The sequence below is a fragment of the Poromitra crassiceps genome (assembly GCF_964638095.1).
Source record: "Poromitra crassiceps genome assembly, chromosome: 26".
Lineage (NCBI taxonomy): Eukaryota > Metazoa > Chordata > Actinopteri > Beryciformes > Melamphaidae > Poromitra > Poromitra crassiceps.
In genome coordinates this window covers 11,252,417-11,275,718 of record NC_139640.1, presented here as the reverse complement: position 1 = coordinate 11,275,718, position 23,302 = coordinate 11,252,417, and the positions used below count along the sequence as shown (strand labels likewise).

Sequence of the window (23,302 nt, the reverse complement as noted above, 5' to 3'; positions counted from 1 at the left end):
GTTGGCATCATTTTCATGCTCAGTTGATGGATTGTGTTTGTTTACTAATATATGACATCATCAGTCACCACTGGCCACCACTAGACAATGATGACAATGACGTCATCGTTCTGGCCACAAATGTACTATTGTGGGGCTCAGGCCCACAGGACACTGAGGCCATAACGAATGGAAGGATGGACACACAAAGTCACTTATAGACGTGGCTGCACCGCTTAAAAATGGTCGAGTTTGGTCAAAATTGAATCAATTGTAAAACATGGAATAATGCAGAATTTTGCGTAACTTGGCTGAAATGGATAAAACTATGCATACTTATCAACATCAAAAGTAGATCTAATTATTGTAGTAACCCAAATGATTTCATAGATACAGTCGGTCTGTGTGGGAACGCACACAAAATGTTACTACGGCTGGCGCGCGAGACTAGACGGTGGGGGGAAAAACCCCATATATCTCAATGGGATGACTCACCAAAAGACGGTGCTACGGCTCCACACTACAGGATTGGGGATTCAACAGCAGGTACATAGACTGTCTGTTCAGATGTGCCTTTACTGCCGTGGTTGAATCCCCGATCCTGTCTGCCTGGGCTGGGCTAGAAGCTAAACGCTAACTATGCGGAATGGGGAGGACGGTAGGATTTCCCCCACCCTGACCACGCCCCCAGCCAGCTACCCCAGCGTCTATGACGAGACATCGCCTCAATCTATACAGTAATTGTAAAATAGGCCTAAAGAAATAATCCCGTTTTCGATTGGGGGGTCGGTCTTGCATGGGACCCTTACGTCCCCTCTCAACTTGGTTTTCACTTTGACAAACATGTTGAAGAAGCTATAAAATAAATAACATTGATTTCATAATGGCCCTAACAAGGTCTCTGAGGACAAATAGCAAACAAGAACCGGTGGGTAGCTTACATTTCTGGTCCTTCCAGGTGACGGTGGGCTCCGGCCGGCCCACTGCGAGGCAAAAGAGGTTCACGTTCTCCCCCTCGTTCACCGACACGTCTCGGGAGATGTTGACGATTCTGGCCGGCACTGGAAAACAAGACCGGGGCTTATTAGACTATTATGACCTTAAAATCCCCTTTTTATTTCATGAATTATTGATAAGGTATAGCCTCGCTCGCAGCCTATTAAACAGTTTCAAGTATGATGCAAATTGCTGGGCTTCAGACGGATGAAACAGGCAGTCTTCTGATTAATGATCAACGCTCGATGAACTGTGCCACAGTAATGTCTGACCGTCTCCTTCAAATGCAGCATTTTAAATATATTTATCAATGCCCTGGTCTGACATCTACATCTTGAAAGATGGCTTTAAAGAACAGAAGGAGGGACATGTTTGTAATTGGAAGGCATGGAGGTTAAGTAAATGACCACCATCGAATAGTGTTTTGCTCCAAACTCCCATAGTTGCGCTGGGGGCAGTAGTATTCATGTCGTTAGTTGTGCTGGGGGCAGTAGTATTCATGTCGTTAGTTGTGCTGGGGGCAGTAGTATGCATGTCGTTAGTTGTGCTGGGGGCAGTAGTATGCATGTCGTTAGTTGTGCTGGGGGCAGTAGTATTCATGTCGTTAGTTGTGCTGGGGGCAGTAGTATGCATGTCGTTAGTTGTGCTGGGGGCAGTAGTATGCATGTCGTTAGTTGTGCTGGGGGCAGTAGTATTCATGTCGTTAGTTGTGCTGGGGGCAGTAGTATTCATGTCGTTAGTTGTGCTGGGGGCAGTAGTATGCATGTCGTTAGTTGTGCTGGGGGCAGTAGTATGCATGTCGTTAGTTGTGCTGGGGGCAGTAGTATGCATGTCGTTAGTTGTGCTGGGGGCAGTAGTATGCATGTCGTTAGTTGTGCTGGGGGCAGTAGTATTCATGTCGTTAGTTGTGCTGGGGGCAGTAGTATGCATGTCGTTAGTTGTGCTGGGGGCAGTAGTATGCATGTCGTTAGTTGTGCTGGGGGCAGTAGTATGCATGTCGTTAGTTGTGCTGGGGGCAGTAGTATGCATGTCGTTAGTTGTGCTGGGGGCAGTAGTATGCATGTCGTTAGTTGTGCTGGGGGCAGTAGTATGCATGTCGTTAGTTGTGCTGGGGGCAGTAGTATGCATGTCGTTAGTTGTGCTGGGGGCAGTAGTATGCATGTCGTTAGTTTGATAACAAGATGAGCGTTGAATTTAAATGGCCCATTATCATTGTTTTTAATGAGCTTGGCCATGAGATGCTGTTTGTTTTGTTTTGTTTTGCAGGACATCTTGAGGATCCCTCCCAGAGATACTGTAGCTTGCCGGAGCCGGATGCTTGTAGTGATGAAGCACAGACTGGAGCCACGGCGAGGCTGCTCCTGCTGGATGTGCTGTCTTGGGGGTGTCATACTTTTGTGTGATATCATCTTGGACTCAAGTCTATATGGTCGTCTGTGCCGAGCCTTGGCCCGACACACAAGAGCTTTTGTTTGGCTGCAGCGCTATGTGAACAATCTGCTGGTGAGAGGCTGAACTGCTATAGCTGATATAGCCCCTTTGATATTTTGCATTTTCATTCTGCCAGCTGTGTATTACTGCAATATGCACACTTCACAATATACATAACAATTGACACATGCAATACATCACGTCACTCAGGATCAGTCCAACTCTCATTCACTTAGCTGCTGCCTTTATGACCAAGAGCCTGGACCTAGCTGTCAGTTGTTTAGTCAGGTGGTTGGACAGCCCCCCTATAGCTCACACAACCACACACACACACACACACACACACACACACACACACACACACACACACACGTCCTCCACTTCTATCTGACCTGCTTCACCCCAATCCCTGCCAATAAACAAGAGTAAGCCTAATAGACCTATACAGTAGTAGAGGCAATAAGTGGGGTTGGACTCAGATTTCTGATGTCACCAGGGAATGCAAATGTCTTCTCAGTTATCCATCACCTGCACTAGCTTTACTGTAACCACACACACACACGCACGCACGCACGCACGCACACACGCACACACACACACACACACACGCACACACACACCTAAGCTACCATATAAAACATCAACCTGAACCTCCACCACGGCGTGGTGTTACGTTTATGCGTTTCGAACTTAGGCGCCTTTTGTGATTGGCTACCCCCATAGCCACGCCCCCTTTTGTTTCTCAGTTGGCCCGTTAACCTCCTTGTCTACACAGGTTGGTGGTGTTACGTGAATCCATGTGGAAGTTAAGCCTTTTTAGGATTGGCCATGCCCATTGTGTTAGCCACGCCCACTGCCCCAGAAGCCTTTTGGCTAGTGGGCGTGGCAAGTTATTCCATTTGTTCTTGGCCCATGGCCAGCCTTTCTAACACGTTTTGTGCTGCTACGTGAATCTGTTTGGAAGTTAGGCACCTTTTTGTGATTGGACACGCCCACTGCCACACCTGCTGTTGGCCAGTGGGCGTGAAAAGTTAAACACGTCTAAGTTGGGCCATGACCTACTTTTCTGACCAGTTTAGTGCTAATCCATTCAAAACTTTTTGAGATATCCTGCAGTCAAACAGACACAGACAGACAGACAGACAGACAGAGAGACAGAAAGACAGAGAGACAGACAGACAGAGAGACAGACAGACAGACAGACAGACAGAGAGGGAGACAGAGAGACAGACAGAGAGACAGAAAGACAGACAGACAGACAGACAGAGAGGGAGACAGACAGAGAGACAGATAAGACAGACATACAGACAGAGAGATAGACAGACAGACAGAGAGACAGACAGATAGAAAGACAGACAGACAGAGAGACAGAGCGATAGACAGACAGAGAGACAGACAGAAACACAGACAGAGAGACAGACAGAGAGGGAGACAGACAGAGAGACAAACAGAGAGACAGACAGACAGAGAGGGAGACAGACAGACAGACAGAGAGACAGACAGACAGACAGACAGACAGAGAGGGAGACAGACAGACAGACAGACAGAGAGGGAGACAGACAGACAGACAGACAGACAGACAGAGAGGGAGACAGACAGACAGACAGAGAGACAGAGAGGGAGACAGACAGACAGACAGACAGACAGACAGACAGACAGAGAGACAGAGAGACAGAAAGACAGACAGACAGACAGACAGAGAGACAGACAGACAGACAGACAGACAGAGAGGGAGACAGAGAGACAGACAGACAGACAGAGAGACAGACAGACAGAGAGACAGACAGACAGACAGACAGACAGACAGACAGACAGGGCTAAAAACATAACCTCGCTCCCACCAAAGGCCCGGCCAACTCCGTGGCGGAGGTAATAACTACTGGGACCTGTGCTTGCTTTTGATATCACCACCCACCATAAATACTGTACTGGAACATCATAAAAAATATAAAACTAATAACACGTCTGTCATGCACATTTAATTATGATAAAAATAGAGCATTAAAACATCATCATCCAACTTAATTGCTTCCCTGGTGTTACACCGTAACCTCCTACTGAAGACAGCACTATAGACAAGTTTCCTGGGCACTTCCGGTTTGCTTCCGGACTCGGCCGCGATCGTGTCTGTCGGTTCCGGTGTTTGTGAATACGGAGAAGCGGAACGTACTACCGTAGTAGCCATAGCGACCGCCGAAAAAAAGCAAACTTGGGATCATTCTGCGAGTCTCCTATCTAATGAAAGAGTGTCTATCCCACACCCGTTGACACTGGACACATGGGAAGATAATATGTGTAAATGGCCGAACGTAACTACAGGCAGGATTATAGCGTATTTTGAGGAATCAATGGCGGTGGATGGCAACGCGATGAACAATCTCAAAAGCTCCGAAGCGTACCAATATCTCCACAGCAACAAAGTAGGTCGGGTATGTTGTAACGCTATGTATTTCATCAAATTACCCCCGTTGTGAATGAATATTACGGCTATTATTCCAGTGTTGTCATTAAGAGGCCGATTTCGCAGCAAGAATATTTAATCGGTCGGCACGTCGTTCTCGGTAAGGACGCTTTCGTTATTGAAACAGACAACATGCATGCACACTCCTACTGTAGCCTATCTATCTGCATTTGCAGACATTCATGAACCCATATCTTCTGGACATTGCCTTGATGAAAAAACAACGCAGCTAAAAGTAATAAGTGCGACAGTGTCAGTGCAGAGTGCAGACAGCGCACAACTTGAATCTCCAGCAATAGGCTACGCACCTTAATCTCTCCCACTCCACACCTGGCACCTGCGTCAGCTCTCCTGCACTCGTTCTCGGCTCGCATGTGGCTTTATTGGTGGTAAGCATTTTGATTCATCTCCTCATCATACGAGCGTCGGGCAACAAGCGCGAGCCATTGATTGATTGATTGATTCGCCCGAGTAGGTAAAAAGGCTTTTTACCTCCGCTAAATTGACAGCCTACGTCGGGTCTCTTTTGCTTTTGACGGCGGCAGGCACGCTTCTGTTTCTTTCCTGCCGTCTTGCTGGCCTCGGCTGAAGTAGGCTACTTGTTGCATGATCTCGATTAAAAAAAAAGGACTGGCCTAGCAAGGGATGTCTGTTTTGACATTTCGGTTTCCTCCTGTGTGTTTCCTCACAGCGGGTCCAGCGCTGGCCGGCGGGACTGATGCTGCTTGTTGTGCAGCTTTTAAACGGCGCTCTACAGTAAAGAAAGCGTCTGCTATATTTTTCTTTTTCACCAACACTCAACATACAGGGGGCGGAAAACATATGATGTAATAAGTCTCTATTTAAGTCGTAGCTTATTGGCAACATCAGGCTGCTGTGGACGCTATGTGGACTTAACCGGAAGCCGGGGACATATAAGGCTGCTATGGCGCCGCCCTAGGCCAGCGCTGGGAAACTTGTCTATACTTGGGCAGATGACACATTTGCCACAAGCCCCAACCTCTGGTTCTGAAAAATGAAGCCAACACAGAAGTGACAAAAACTGCAGTTCCTCAAATGGCCACTTGAGGCTGACTGCAAAAGCCATATAGACTAACCCTGTTAAAATGCCCAACGTTTTTGATCTCTATAGCTAATTTCACTGTTCATGACAACTGTACGGGACGGCACATTCTTTGTTAACTCACTTATTTATACAGTCTATGGCTGTAAAGAGAAGTCTGATTGTATAGAAGTCAATGGGAAAATGACCCTACGATTTATTACCTCAGTAAACACTTCATGAGTTTATAGTCTCAATTCGTTCGCAATTAGTTCAAGTCTTCTTCAATACAGCATGTCGTTCATTTTGTAAATGATATGGTCCCATTCATTTAGAGTCAAATAGACGATAAAGCAAACTGTTTTGTGCATTGATTGCGCAGCCTTCCGATCACAGACCAATAGCAGGCTGCGCTGTGGCTCAAATCTCAAAACGAGTGAGTCAACAAACCGATGGCTGACATCGGCTACGTCCATATTTTTATACAGTCTATGATTGGCCATTTAGTGGATGCTTTTATCTGGTACCATGGGTGCGTCCATGTTTAGCATTGGAAGCCCCACTGCGAATCAAACCCTCAACCCTCCCTGGCCATGTTAAGCCACTTCTTAACATGCAGTGGAATCCGTATTATAACCCGTTCCTAACCGGTTGGCCTGCATGTTAACACATTCACTGCCAGCCTCAATACTGTAGTTAGCTTCTGCCAAGGTTTTTTTTTGAGGATTCTGGCTCATCTTTCAAGAGCCGAGGATTCGTTTCTGTTAGGATTTTGTGAACACACAATATCTCAAAAGAACTAATAGAATGTGTGCTTTCTCTGTCTAAAAGAGTTAGTTTGTAGAGTTAGTAGTTATGTAAGCATTAGCAGTTGAATACAGCATGGTTTCAGCGTCTGAAAATGTATTCTGAGATAAACGGCTTTTTGTGAAATTCGATAGAACAGTCACTTTAACCATTCATTTTTGGCATCAGTAAGACGTCAGACATCTAAACAATAGTTTTGAACAGTAATTTCCTCCATAACAGCAGGAAACACCCCTCTCCTTCAAACTCCTCCCTCCGTGTGTGTTCTTCTTGGCTGCAGCGGCCGTGTCACAAGCTCGTTTCTGTTGCTGCTGTAACCTCGCGTCACCAGGCTCACTGCTTTGCTGCTGCTGTGCCTGTCTGCTGGCGGCCGCTGGGCAAGTCTGGATGGGCTCGCTCGTTTCTTGGGGTTTGTGTTGAGAGCTTTGATGAAGCTTTTGCGATTCTGGTCTTATTTATGCTGCGTGTTTCAAAGTGTGTTCCACCCGTAATCTATTATGCAAATTTGCAAAACCCCACCGCCAGCTCCCAAGCGCGAAAGTGAAAGCGTTTTCGCCAATCCATTTTCATGAGAATGGCTTCCTCACACTGCTTTTTGCTTGCCTTCCTCTAGTCTGGAGAACACTGTCGCCACTTAGTGGGTCGGTGGAATGGGTTGTACACGTTCGGTGGCTCCAATATTTTTATAGGAGACGTGGGGAGCGTTGATCCACGTCCCACCGTCAAATTTTTTTTTTTAAGCCGAGATATCTCGTCATTGGCAGTCAACCGTTGGATTTTGTAAGCCGAGATATCTCGTCAATGGCAGTGAACGTGTTAAACAACAATTAGCCGGCCTACGTGCACTCCCGCGAGTCCGTATCTTATTCACCTCGCTCGCCGGTGTAAGATCCGGATTAGCGCAAAAGGAGCTCTTGTTTAACTGTGGCAGGTCATTATCCGCAGATCCGTCCACACACACAGCGTTGAGCAGTGAGAGAGAGGCAGCGGGGAAGGAAAGTGAAAAGTGGAGCAGAAACGCGCTCTCATGAGAATACGAGGCAGCAGGATGACTGAAGCAAATGAAACAACTATCACAAAGAGCAGCCGAGATTCTGACACTTTTTGCGCGATGCGTGCCGCTCTATCTGCCTGTTTGTCTCTCTGCCAGTGCCCACATGTCTGTTTAGCGTGCGTGTGTGTGTGTGTGTGTGTGTGTGTGTGTGTGTGTGGCATGTCATTTTTAACGCTGTTCATAACGAGCAGAGCGTGTTTAGGCTATCGTACGGCTCCGTCCCCAAATTAATTTTCATCGTCCCTGACGCTACTGTGCGCCCACACTGCGGAGTGGATAGGAGCTGACTGACTCTGACTGATAGGCTATCAAACTTTTGTGGGGAGAAATACATTTAAAACTAGTCAGATATGACTTGAATGTCATAAAATAAATCACCCACAGTGATTGACGAAAGTCCGACCACTATTTTGACTGCGCGGCTTTATGTAGCTTAACAAAGGCATTTTTGGCACATTGCCACCCCTCGTTGTCGAATGGACTCCGTTAAAACGACATGTTTTTTGAAGTCTCCAGATTTGTCGCTAACGTGATGCAGCCAATTCTATTGTGTGAGGCAGCCATAGAGGCAGGCAGTGTTGTGTGACTGTGCATCCACACTGTGGAGAGGATAGGAGCTGACTGACTGATAGGCTATCAAACTTTTGTGGGGAGAAATACATTTAAAACTAGTCAGATATGACTTGATTTGTTTTTGTTTGGTTACAAATTTGCTAAAGCTGTTTCCTATCACATTTCTTGTTTTCGATACATGCTACCACGCCGCACCCCCCCGCCGCCCACTGGCAGAAAAAACGGCTCATATCCAGTTGTTTCTTAACAAAGACCCCTCATGTTTAGAAAGGCAAAACCTGAAAATATCCTGCTCTGTCTAGCCTGACATGATCCAGATAACATGTTTAAAAGGCACTTTAGAGTATCGACCTATGCAGAACTTATGTGGGACGTATGGAGCGAACGCATTCGAGTCAACTTCCCAACTGCTTCCTGGATCTTCTAACCTTGGACGATGAGGTAGACATGGGCGATGCGGGGCTTGTTGTTGGCCTGGAAGGTGCAGGTGTAGGGCCCCTCGTCGGTCACTTGCACCTGGTCGATGTGGATGGAGAAGTCGCTGTTGTTGCTGTTGACCAGCGTCACGCGCTTGTCCAGCGACCACTTGTCTGTCCCCGTGAACAGGATGTTGGAGCGGTTCAGCCAGGCCTTGTGAGTCACCTCCTCGTCGATCCTACATCTGTGAGAGGAGAGGGAGAGAGGAACAGGTGGGAGGCCTGTTTGCCAAATCACATTTTGATAAGCTTTGATAGTGAAGGTGTCGAAGCTGACAGCTGTTTGATTATCAGTGTGTTATGTAACACACCTGGGCCAAACAGCTTTTTTGCAAATATTTTCCATGGTTTGTTTTAGCGCACGTAGGTGCTCGATTTGGATTTGCCTCCGAGGACAACACACAATGAGTGCCGGAAATTTTGTTCTTTCTGATTTTAACAGCTTACATGACACATCTGACTGTTTAATTATTTGCAAATGGATTTTTGATCCACGCTTGTTATATGAACGTCATTCTCCATTGCTTCGCTGTCCCAGAATTTTCCGCGGGGGGAACAGAACAGTACCGACCCAACTCTGCATAAAGCATCCTAATAAATAATAGAAAAGGCTCTAACATGCCTCAGAACAAGCCACCGTGGAACCAAAGATGTGATTTCAGTTATCCGCCTGGCCACTAGATGTCCCTACCCAGCTTCCACTGGGCACGTTTCTGCTCATGTTTAATTGATATGACCTGGATAATATCACTGTTGAGGTACTGTAGATCTTACATCTCCTGCCAAGCTTGTGCCAGTGACAGCACATTGACTTTGATCAACCTTTACACAGTGCAGGTAAGCTAGGAAGTCTTAACAAATGAGCTGCAAGATCATGTACAGCCACGATGCTCAAGTTGACTCATGACCTGAGGGGCTTCACAGTTATCCCCACAGGTTAGAGAAGGCTCTTTTGATTAACAGCAGATCTGGGATCTGCCCCGGAGGGTTTCAATGAAGAGAAAATATTTTAGGAAATCCCACCCAAATAACTCATTATCCGTGTATAAATACTTTACTACAGTACCGCAGGCCCAGAGGAAATGAACACCGCCACAATGGCTCCAATTGTGCCTTGTCTCAATGGGCTGCATCAAAGCCAACAGAACAGTATTGTCGCAAGCATAACACAATTATTTTGTGCCACTTCAGCAAAACTGATTGCATGTGAAAGTGGATTTTATTTATAAAACTGTTTAGTCATCTGTTAATCAGCTCACTGCAGTGTGCCTGTCCAGTGCAGTACACGCACACACACACACGCACACGCACGTACGCACGCACACACACACACACACGCACATGTACGCACGCACGCACACACACGCGCACGCACGCACGCACACACACACACACACGCACACACACACACACACAGATGCACACACACACACGCACGCACGCACGTATGCACACACACACACACGCACACACACACACATACAGTACACACACACACACACACACACACACACGCACACACACACACATACAGTACACACACACACACACACACACACACAAACACACAAATAAATAATGAAAATAATCAGAGGTACCACTGAATATTACAATTTGTTTTCTTCTTATCTTTGCCCTGTTCACCTTATGTAGAAGAGACAGTCTGCCTTGAGAGACTAACAGGAAGTGTCAACACAATCAGAAGCGATTGTGTTGACACTTCCTGTGGCAGAGCTTATCCCCTCAGCAGCCTGCTTCTGCTTCCAGTGAATCACTAGCTTTGACCAGAGAGACCACAATGGAAATCACAATGGAAATAAGCCTTTGGCTTTATTGTGTACTTAATCCTCGGCATGTGTTAATGTATGTAAACTGTCTTCATTTGAAGCTTTTTTATGTGGATTTTACATTGTGTTAAATAAACTACTACTACTACTACCATCTCTGGTTTGAGCAGCTAAAACAGCCGGCGTTTTGAACAGGAAGTCGGAACACAAATGGGTCAAGTGGGTGGAGCTACACAAGGTGAATAAACATAGAATAGAATTTGACATGGTGGTCTATAGCCAGAAACAACAGAGAAGAGTTTAACCTACTCCATAATCGAACGGGATTCTGGGCCAAAATATTTGATTGGTACTCTAAGGCCTACAAAATAACCCTTCAGCCGGAGGCAGAAATCGCCATCTTCGGCTGCTCGGAGTCCTCTCTGAACTTCCCTACAGCTGTGCAACAATCTTTGACACAGGGACAACTGTCACCAAAAGACTCATTCTGAAGGAGTGGAAGTCCTCCTATTCACCTTCTTTTCAGTTGTGGCTGATGGACATGATCTCTGTTGTACAGATGGCGAGACTCAGGTCCCTGAGAACCAACTCGCTTAAAAGGCTATCTGGGACCCGTTTTGGGCCTACTTTGACAAGGTTAAAATGACTAGTGACTGAGGTTAGGGGTGACGGTTAGGGGTGACGGATATATATATATATATATACAGTATATATATATATATTGTATGTATACAGTGTCTTGCCCAGTGTCATTGGGCAAGACACTGAACCCCTAATTGCTCCTGATGGCTGTGCCAGCACCCTGTGTGGCAGCTGGCCACGCTCGGTGTGTGAATGGGTGAATGTAGGCACATTGTAAAGTGCTTTGGATAAAAGCGCTATATAAATGCAGTCCATTTACCATTTACCTCTTTTTTTAAAGATTTTTTTCCCTGCTCTCCCCAAAATTTCAATAAACCTTTATGACATATTACTACAATACAACAATACTGGTGTTGACAGTAATAGAAGATGCCAAATCATTCAAAACAATAAGCATTTTGCTTTTAGGAACATTGTGCCAGCGTGCAGCGCTGTTCCAAAACGTCCCATAATACAACTGTTCGCATCGCATCCCATAATAGTATGATGATACTTGGGATGCCATTGCGAACATAGATGCGAACAGGTTAGCTAAAAGTTTAGCGTCGCCAGTAGGGATGCACATTTTCCACAAATTCCAATCTCGATCATCCGTAACGTTAACGAGCAATCAATCGAGTAATTGTAATTAAAAATACAAAATTTTCCAAACCATACCAAATGCGTTTTTTCCTCAAGAAAACCTTTATTTATACAGCAGCAACTTATTGTATATTTCTCACGGCATGGCATAGCATAGCCTACTACGCTATGAAACACATACAAATGTAGAGGCATAACTTTTAGACATGTCAACATTTGCCCAGAATCTGCTGCAGTGCGTTGCAGCCGTCGCAGTTCTTGGTAAATGGTAAATGGCCTGCATTTATATAGCGCTTTTATCCAAAGCGCTTTACAATCAGTAGATAGTCTACATTCACCCATTCATACACCAATGGCGGCAGGCTACCACGCAGGGTGCCTACACACCATCGGGAGCAAGGAGGGTTAAGTGTCTTGCCCAAGGACACAACGACAGCAGCTGGGAGGGAGCGGGGATCGAACCGCCAACCCTTGCGTCATTGGCCGACCCGCTCTACCTCCTGAGCTAAAGCCGCCCCCTAGTTCTTAAACGCTGATGCCGAGTTGCTCAGCTCCAGTCCAGGTGAGACTAGGATCTGAATGAACATTGTTCAAGTGATTGTTGTTGTATGTGCGTCACAACTCTTCCTCGCTGATGGTGGGTTGCTCCAGGTTTGAGGAAGAGGAGCCAGCCAATTTATCTGAATGAACACTGTTCAAGTAGAGCATCGTATGACTTGTCTGAAAAGGGCTATAGTGATGTAGCCGAGTGTCCGGGTCCACGGCTATTACTTACACTTTGTTAATAAAACAATAAACGAGAGTCAGGCTGTAACGTTATAACACGTTTCCACATTTATTCTCAGACACTAGCGCCTAGCGTTAGCACTAAGTACACTAGTCAACACCGGCTCTGTCTCTGTCAACAACAAAGTCCCCCACTTCCTGTTCTACGGCAACTCTGAGGGGACATCCACAGAGCCTCGCATACACACTGAACAGTCTGTTACAGTGATATCATTGCGCCCTCTGGAGCATCATTGAAAAATGATTTGAAAACAACGTTCTACTGACAGAATGCACGTTGCTTTTTGTTTTGTTTTGATCGAGTCATTTTTCACATGCTCGAGTAAATCCTTAACGAGCGAGTAATCGAGCTTCGATGAATTGTGTGCATCCCTAGTCGCCAGCGAGGACCCCCACCGTTGCGGTCGGGGGACGTTTCGAAATCCTTCCAGGCCTGAACATTTTTCTAGGGGAAACACTGAACACCAATGGACAGCTTGACTGAAAACAGACTGTAAAAGATGGAGAATGTGACAGAGAGAGAGAGAGCCTAGATTCTCCTACCTCCCTGCATTTGATTTGAACTATTGACGTAGAAAATTTAAATTACATTAGCCTTTATTTAGACAATCAATAGTTTAAAAGCTAATGCAACTTAAATTGTTCTACTTCAACAGCTCAAAATGCACTCTGTGACTTTACAAAGCCAGTATCCACTTCTCCACACAGTTAACGGAGGCAGCTCGGCTACACATCTCAGTGACCTGAAAGTTGAGCATCCTGCTTCTTTGGTTTCTAACTTTTGGAGAGACTTCTTGTTGATGTTAAAGCACCCAGGCTTAGGGATCACCTGATTGATGAGGGATCACCACATTGAGAGGGAAGGCCCATCCTCCTTTTAGAAAGCAAGACAATGGGAATGAAAAGAGGAATGAGTTGAGCGATTCTGTGAGCTGTGCACTAAAAAGTGATGAAAGCGATGTTGACTTGAGGTGCTCGCTGTATTGGTGAGCCGGGTGCGCTCCACGCCATGGCGAGACGGGGGCGCTCCACGCCATGGCAAGACGGGAAAAAGCAAGTTGGCTGGTTTTCTGCTTGGTTAGGAGCCGGAACACACTGTGATTTCTCCATTATCACTCACAGTTAGGCAGCTGCGGGTGGCTGGAGTAGGTCTGCCCAGCATATCATTAACATTATGTCAGGTCTGCCCAGCATATCATTAATGTCATGTCAGGTCTGCCCAGCATATCATTAACATTATGTCAGGTCTGCCCAGCATATCATTAACATTATGTCAGCTCTGCCCAGCATATCATTAACATTATGTCAGGTCTGCCCAGCATATCATTAACATTATGTCAGCTCTGCCCAGCATATCATTAACATTATGTCAGGTCTGCCCAGCATATCATTAACATTATGTCAGGTCTGCCCAGCATATCATTAATGTCATGTCAGGTCTGCCCAGCATATCATTAACATTATGTCAGGTCTGCCCAGCATATCATTAACATTATGTCAGGTCTGCCCAGCATATCATTAACATTATGTCAGCTCTGCCCAGCATATCATTAACATTATGTCAGGTCTGCCCAGCATATCATTAAAGTTATGTCAGGTCTGCCCAGCATATCATTAACATTATGTCAGGTCTGCCCAGCATATCATTAATGTTATGTCAGGTCTGCCCAGCATATCATTAACATTATGTCAGGTCTGCCCAGCATATCATTAACATTATGTCAGGTCTGCCCAGCATATCATTAATGTTATGTCAGGTCTGCCCAGCATATAATTAACATTATGTCAGCTCTGCCCAGCATATCATTAACATTATGTCAGGTCTGCCCAGCATATCATTAACATTATGTCAGGTCTGCCCAGCATATCATTAACATTATGTCAGGTCTGCCCAGCATATCAATAAAGTTATGTCAGGTCTGCCCAGCATATCATTAACATTATGTCAGGTCTGCCCAGCATATCATTAACATTATGTCAGGTCTGCCCAGCATATCATTAACATTATGTCAGGTCTGCCCAGCATATCATTAACATTATGTCAGGTCTGCCCAGCATATCATTAATGTTATGTCAGGTCTGCCCAGCATATCATTAACATTATGTCAGGTCTGCCCAGCATATCATTAACATTATGTCAGGTCTGCCCAGCATATCATTAACATTATGTCAGGTCTGCCCAGCATATCATTAACATTATGTCAGGTCTGCCCAGCATATCATTAACATTATGTCAGGTCTGCCCAGCATATCATTAACATTATGTCAGGTCTGCCCAGCATATCATTAACATTATGTCAGGTCTGCCCAGCATATCATTAACATTATGTCAGGTCTGCCCAGCATATCATTAACATTATGTCAGGTCTGCCCAGCATATCATTAACATTATGTCAGGTCTGCCCAGCATATCATTAACATTATGTCAGGTCTGCCCAGCATATCATTAACATTATGTCAGGTCTGCCCAGCATATCATTAACATTATGTCAGGTCTGCCCAGCATATCATTAATGTTATGTCAGGTCTGCCCAGCATATAATTAACATTATGTCAGGTCTGCCCAGCATATCATTAAAGTTATGTCAGGTCTGCCCAGCATATCATTAACATTATGTCAGGTCTGCCCAGCATATCATTAACATTATGTCAGGTCTGCCCAGCATATCATTAACATTATGTCAGCTCTGCCCAGCATATCATTAACATTATGTCAGGTCTGCCCAGCATATCATTAACATTATGTCAGGTCTGCCCAGCATATCAATAAAGTTATGTCAGGTCTGCCCAGCATATCATTAACATTATGTCAGGTCTGCCCAGCATATCATTAACATTATGTCAGGTCTGCCCAGCATATCATTAACATTATGTCAGGTCTGCCCAGCATATCATTAACATTATGTCAGGTCTGCCCAGCATATCATTAATGTTATGTCAGGTCTGCCCAGCATATCATTAACATTATGTCAGGTCTGCCCAGCATATCATTAACATTATGTCAGGTCTGCCCAGCATATCATTAACATTATGTCAGGTCTGCCCAGCATATCATTAACATTATGTCAGGTCTGCCCAGCATATCATTAACATTATGTCAGGTCTGCCCAGCATATCATTAACATTATGTCAGGTCTGCCCAGCATATCATTAACATTATGTCAGGTCTGCCCAGCATATCATTAACATTATGTCAGGTCTGCCCAGCATATCATTAACATTATGTCAGGTCTGCTCAGCATATCATTAACATTATGTCAGCTCTGCCCAGCATATAATTAACATTATGTCAGCTCTGCCCAGCATATCATTAACATTATGTCAGCTCTGCCCAGCATATCAATAAAGTTATGTCAGGTCTGCCCAGCATATCATTAACGTTATGTCAGGTCTGCCCAGCATATCATTAACGTTATGACAGGTCTGCCCAGCATAACATTAACGTTATGTCAGGTCTGCCCAGCATATCATTAACGTTATGACAGGTCTGCCCAGCATATCATTAACGTTATGACAGGTCTGCCCAGCATAACATTAAAGTTATGTCAGGTCTGCCCAGCATATCATTAACGTTATGTCAGGTCTGCCCAGCATATCATTAACGTTATGTCAGGTCTGCCCAGCATTTCATTAACATTATGTCAGGTCTGCCCAGCATATCATTAACATTATGTCAGGTCTGCCCAGCATATCATTAACGTTATGTCAGGTCTGCCCAGCATATCATTAACGTTATGACAGGTCTGCCCAGCATATCATTAACGTTATGACAGGTCTGCCCAGCATAACATTAACGTTATGACAGGTCTGCCCAGCATAACATTAACGTTATGTCAGCTCTGCCCAGCATAACATTAACGTTATGTCAGGATGTCACATTATGTGACAGAGAACTGGCAATTAAGCTGGCATGACAGGTGGAGGGGCAAAACAAAGAGGTGTTTCATGTCATTAGTAGTGTAGGTGCAGGTGTAGGTGCAGGTGTAGGTGCAGGTGTAGGTGCAGGTGTAGCATCATGAGTTACCTCAAAACGACGCTTTCTCCTTCCAACACTGTAATGTTGTCAGGCAGGTGTCCGAATTCTGCTCCGTACACACTGGACCCTGCCAAGGAAAACGAGAGGAGGGACAGGTGAGTGAAATGCATCCAATCACAGCGTTCACCCCATCAATCCAGAGTGAAATGCATCCAATCACAGCGTTCACCCCATCAATCCCCAGTCGGGCGCCGGGTACGCAACCTCACCCGGCCCGGTTGGGGGCGGGATGCCGCTTCCTTATTTTGTGAAGGCAAAGTAGGCTAATACATATCCAAAACCAAAGCGTCGTGACGTCTGCACTGACCCCCACGTAGGCTATTTGAATAAGGACTTGGTTCGGCCCGGCATTCTGCTGGGACACGCGTTCATTGAACAGCGCCGATAATGAGCCGAGGGAAAAGGATTCGCGCGGAGCCGCTGGAGCGTGAAATGAAGGGACAGCGACGACGGCAACAGAAGGGATGCTCTTCCTGCCTACCAATACACACACACACACACACACACACACACACACACACACACACACACACTCACAGACACACACACACACACACACACACACACACAGAAGCACAAAACATACATAGAAACGCACACACACACACACACACACACACACACACACACACACACACACACAGGAACACACACACACACACACACACACACACACACACAGGAACACACAGGAACACACACACACACACACACACACACACAGGAACACACACAGGCACACACAGAAGCACAAACATACATTGAAATGCACACACACACAACACACACAGGAACACACAGAAGCACAAACATACAAATGCACATACACACAAGAACACACGCACACAAGAACACACACACCACACACGCACGCACGCACGCACACGCACACACACACACACACACACACACACACACACACACACACACACACACACACACACACACTGTGTGACATTAGTCTGACATTAGCTGAAGATGAGATAGTAACTTGGCATGTGTGAGATGTGTCTGACAGACATAAAGATCGACACCGTAAAACCCTGGACATTTTTACGATGATTGAGTTGGAAGCAATATTGGTCAAGTTTGCTGGATTCTGCAAACACAGATAAGCAAAGAGCTTCCTCTAGCCGGCAGTGATATTGCTTAGTGAGGCAGGCTGGTCCCCAGTACGACACCTGGCTCGCTCCGTCTCAACTCTGCCAAATGACAGCGTGACACTAGATACCCCGGGCCTGTGTCCTCACCGCCATCTCTTTCTCCCTGGGCTCTATAGGCTGACCTCAATATCTCAATAGGCCTTTTCTGCGCTCCAGCCTGCAGCCTTAATAAGCGGTGACTTTATGAGACGAGAGAGAGCGCTGCAGTCAGGAGCTCAGAAGCGTCGGCGTGGTTTGTTAAAGAGGCGCGCGGCAGAATCAAAGACACACTAAGCATGCCGGATGGGAATCCGCCCGGAGATGAGACAGGAGATGACAGCACTGCAGCAAGTCAATGGACGGTAAATGTGGGTTTTAAATGAACCCAGGGTCTTTGGCAGTTTGACTACAGAAGAATAATGAGAGAGGCTTCAGGATTATAATGCACCTCATGGATTGCTAAACAGTCCAAAGGACAGCCAACTAACACTACTAAATTACAATTTGTCATCCCTTAAATAAAGACTGGATTCAACTAATTAAGGTGCCATGTCTATAGAAAATGTTTTTCTTTTTAGCTCCCAGCGCTCCTTTCTGCAATTCATGTTTCTATGGTAAAGGCTCGCTATAGGAGCGCTCCTCTTCCCAGCACGTGCGCCTGCCGTCGCAGTGCTCTCGGTGGCTAGCCGCTAACGTTTTTTGGCAGAGCGTTCTGGGCGCCTCAAATAGAAAACAGTTCAACTTTTGTAGAGCTCTGCTTTTCGGGGGGGTTCCGGGTGAGAATGATGAAGTATTCTTTTTTGGGATTGATGTTAGCTTGCTATTTACCTTGTTATGCTAGCTAGCTAACGCTAGCCAATAATGTCTGTGCTCTTTGAAAACGCTCTGAGCATTCATATTTTTCATATCAAAGCGCTCTGCCATGAAGGGAAAAAAAGCAGTGTGTGGACATAACCCCTTAAGCTGTGTTCACACCGAGATATTTATTTTTCTCTCTGTTGCTCGATTCAACCCTTTGGAATCGCTCTGTCGCTCTGTTTAAATCACTCGTCAAAAGGCAGACGAATTCACAGACATCTGGGGGCTATAACGTTACGCAATGTCATGATATTTGTCCACTACGAGCCACCGTAGTTGTTTACAAGCTAAGCCTATCAGCGTGCTCCTAACGCGAGCTCTATACCGGTAGGACAGACTTCACTTCATGTCAGCTGTCAGCCTGTCAATCAGCTGTCAATGCGGTTTGTTGCCACACAATAAACCAGCGGTTTGTTCCAAGCCAGTGTGATCCTTGACTCGCTCTCACACGGCAGCCAATCAGCGTTGAACAGCGAGCGACTGATGCCAGCGTAATTTCGCTCGAGTTGGGATATTTCATCTGTGGCGACGAGCGTATTTTCTCCCTATCGCTCTGTCTCTGTCGCTCGGACGCCCAGCGATTTTTCTCCCGGGCGAATATACGCTCAATCGCTCGTTTGCATTGACTTTGTATGTAAACTCGATGCCAGCAAAAAACTTAAATAGGTTGGTGTGAACGCAGCTTTAGATGTGGCATGTGTATAATGTGTGTGTGCATGAGTGTGCTTTTGTATAGCAGCCTATGTGTGTGGGTACATGCTTGTGTATTCGTGTTGCTGTGAGTGTGTGTGCGTGTCCGTGCACACGCACACACATCTGGGTGTTTGTTGCTCACAGGGCTGACACTGTGTTTGTTTGTTTGGTGACATGCCAGTGGAAGCAGTACAGGGGAGGCCGCAGTGAGAACTAATGGCGCCTCAAAGGAAAAGTGTCCCTGAAAATCTCCAGCTAAAAGCTCTAATCGCATTAGCTGCTGCTACTTCTGCAGCTCGCTTCCAAGGATATCCCAGGAACTGCCTCCATCCACTTAACGCTCTCTCTCTCTCTCTCTCTCTCTCTCTATGACAGCCATGGTCTCTCTCTCTCTCTCTGAAAGCCCTGGTCTCTCTCTCTCTCTCTCTCTCTGAACGCCCTGGTCTCTCTCTCTCTCTCTCTGAAAGCCCTGGTCTCTCTCTCTCTCTGAAAGCCCTGGTCTCTCTCTCTCTCTCTCTGAAAGCCCTGGTCTCTCTCTCTCTCTCTCTCTGAAAGCCCTGGTCATTCTCTCTCTCTCTCTGAAAGCCCTGGTCTCTCTCTCTCTCTCTCTCTGAACGCCCTGGTCTCTCTCTCTCTCTCTCTGAAAGCCCTGGTCTCTCTCTCTCTGAAAGCCCTGGTCTCTCTCTCTCTCTCTCTGAAAGCCCTGGTCTCTCTCTCTCTCTCTCTCTCTCTGAAAGCCCTGGTCTCTCTCTCTCTCTCTCTGAAAGCCCTGGTCTCTCTCTCTCTCTCTCTCTCTCTGAAAGCCCTGGTCTCTCTCTCTCTCTGAAAGCCCTGGTCTCTCTCTCTCTCTCTCTCTCTGAAAGCCCTGGTCTCTCTCTCTCTCTCTCTCTCTCTTTCTGAAAGCCCTGGTCTCTCTCTCTCTCTCTGAAAGCCCTGGTCTCTCTCTCTCTCTCTCTCTCAGAAAGCCCTGGGGGAGGGGTGGAGCGCATTAGCCATTGTGTCTGATGTATGGAAAATGTCACCAGCTCTGTATGATCTATGGTTGTTTCTCCTCAGCAACGCTGCGTATACGTTATAATATATATATATATATATATATAACATGTATATAATATATATATATAATGCTGCGTATACGTTTGCTGCGTCCGTGCCTCCTATCTTCCACTCACGGCCCTCAGCTCAAGTCATCAGCTGTTCCCTTCCAACTACAATGTACTCTGTGCTCGCTTTATTTAGGTTAATTCTATTCAGTTCCAGGCCTTAGAGACGGGTGTGACACGCTGCCACAAATACACAGTCACCCCCCCCCACACACACACACACACACTGTATACACACACACACACACACACACACATACTGTATAACAGTCGACAAATCATGTACAGTATAGCACGGACACACACACACACACACTGTATACACACACACACACACACACACACACACACACACACACACACTGTATACACACACACACACACACACTGTATACACACAGAAAGACAGTCGACAAATCATGTACAGTATAGCACGGGGACACACACACACATTCTGATTAAATGAATGATGTATGCAAACGCTGAACGATCCAAACAACATGGTGAAGGTTACAAACCAGCAGGGAGCTATTCCCTATTCCCGACTCAATTCCCATTTTCACAGCTCAATTTGGCACCTTGCATTCTGAAACCTATATCACCTGCCTGCACTCCCAGGCACCACACAACCTGATAAGCAGGTCAACACATTCAGCCCACACTTACTCTCACACGTACCCCCCCACAAACACAAACACACGCACACATGCATGCACACACAAACACGCCACACACACGCACACACGCACACACACACACGCACCAGGGGCGTATCTATGGGTGGGCCTGGGTAGGCACAGGCCCACCCACTTCTTGCGCTGGCCCACCCAAAAAAATAATAATAATAAATAAAAATTAATTGGTTGTTTTCTAGAGGCAAACTTGCTGCTGCCTTGCTAGCCAATGGTTTTGTAGCTTAAAAACGCAGGGCACATCATCTCCAGAGTCTAATGCATGACAACTTCATGACATCTAGGAATTTTGCGCACGTTCCGTGCAAAATTTCGTCATGCCCCACCAATTTTGTCCAGGCCCACCCAATTTTATCCAGGCCCACCCATAATTGAATTTCTGCCTACGCCCCTGACACGCACGCACACACACACGCACGCACGCACACACACGCGCACACACACACATGCACACACGCACGCACACACACACGCACGCACACACACACGCTCGCACACAATTGGCCACACCGTACACACAGGGGTACGGTGGCTCAGTGGTAGAGCTGTCGCCTCACAGTCAGAAGGTCCTGAGTTCGATTCTCGCATGGGACACTGCGGGCGCTGTGGTTGTGTTCCCCCCCATATCTTCAGTGCCTACTGCCCAGGTGGGGTATCTCGTCATAAGGGCCTTTCTCTCTGTGTGGAGTTTGCATGTTCTCCGTATATAACCCCCCCACTAAAAACATGCAGAAGATCAGATCGTCATGGTCATCCGACCAGTGATGACAACATCCGAAGTTGGTCCCCGGGCGCTGTACGAGAAAGCGACCACTGCTCCTGGCCTGCCCCCCGGAGGAAAGGACATGCCTGGATGGGTTAAATGCAGAGGACACTTTTCACCGGCCACCGTCAGCATGAGTGTGTTGTGGCCGCATGCATGTATTGTGGTGTTCGTGTGACAATAAAAGACGGGGCTTGTCCCGTTACGAGAGATACGAGAGAGAGACTTTGGCCACACTCTGCTCTCTGGCTCCGATCTGGTGTGAGCCAATCAAAGAGCAGAGATGGGGCGGCTCTTCACAGAAGGCCAGTGGGGAAAATGGCTGCTCCGCCTACCGGTATTTCCAACAAAAACTATCTACAAGTTGCAAAAATACACATGTGAATAATGAAGAATCAAACACCTGACAGTGTTAGTGAACAGGAATACAAAGGTTGCCATCGTTAGTCAGTAGTAAAGAGTCCAGAGCGCACGGCGACAAGCGGGGCTGGTTTCAACCGAGCCAGGAGCGGGGGGCTCGTGAACTGGCAGCGCTGATTTAACAGCAGCAGCTCGGTGAGTTTAGCAACAAGTCCCGGTTGGGGTTATTTTTCATTTAGTGTACGGTAATGACAGCTTTTTAACCCCTTCTATGATGCGACATGATGTTCTGATCGATCAGATTTCCTATCTGCTTGTATTTACTAGGACATCGATGTCAATGAATCACAGCACAAGGGACTGATTAGATTTCTTGTTAACTGCCATGAGGTGCCTCTATACGCTACATTATTATGATCTGATGTGTTTCATGTTGTTGTCGAGTTTTACAGTTCAATACATAAACATTAATTTAATATATGAATCAATAGAGTGCACATGAGAAGAAAATAAACAACTCTGATATGTTGCTGTATGCTCAACCATCAACCAATCTGGAAAATTGCATTCTTCAATCAACAGAAAAAAGGTAAAAAAAAAAAGTTCAGAGAAAGTAAATATTTTCTCATATACCCATTTATTTAGGAGTTTATAACAGAAAAAATATCTATTTTGCTTATTTCCAATTCAGTTTATTGTTAATTAAGCATTTCAAACTTTAAGTATGAATCTAAATGCTTTCTGAAAAAATGTTGAATTTATGATTTACTACTGACTGACCCCGTCCCCAGGCCCATGATGGTCGTGGCCCCGATGAGGGCGGGGGGCGTCCTTTATTTTTCTGCATGAAAGGTGACCACCTTAGCCTGTATGCACGCCAAGCCGATGGTAACACAGGGGCTCGAACCTGTGACCTTCCTGTTGGTATGAGGGGGAATCTACCGTTTGCTGTTATTTTTCAAGTGAAGTGAAGTCATTTAGTTTAGTCAATTTAGTTTGGCTCATGTCCCATCCGCTAACATGGGGGGTGGGTGGGATT

The 23,302-nt window shown here is 46.1% G+C and overlaps 1 protein-coding gene across 1 annotated transcript in view; it reads right to left on the bottom strand.

Annotated features, from left to right (window-relative positions):
* The window catches only part of iglon5 (IgLON family member 5), a gene marked incomplete at both ends in the record, with an annotated part of 194,389 nt that overhangs the window by 21,314 nt on the left and 149,773 nt on the right, over positions 1–23,302 (bottom strand). The window contains 3 exons of the mRNA XM_083661303.1: positions 921–1,040; positions 8,772–9,004; positions 16,641–16,719. Coding sequence (XP_083517429.1) covers positions 921–1,040; positions 8,772–9,004; positions 16,641–16,719 — 432 coding nt within the window. The remainder of the gene's footprint in view (positions 1–920; positions 1,041–8,771; positions 9,005–16,640; positions 16,720–23,302) is intronic.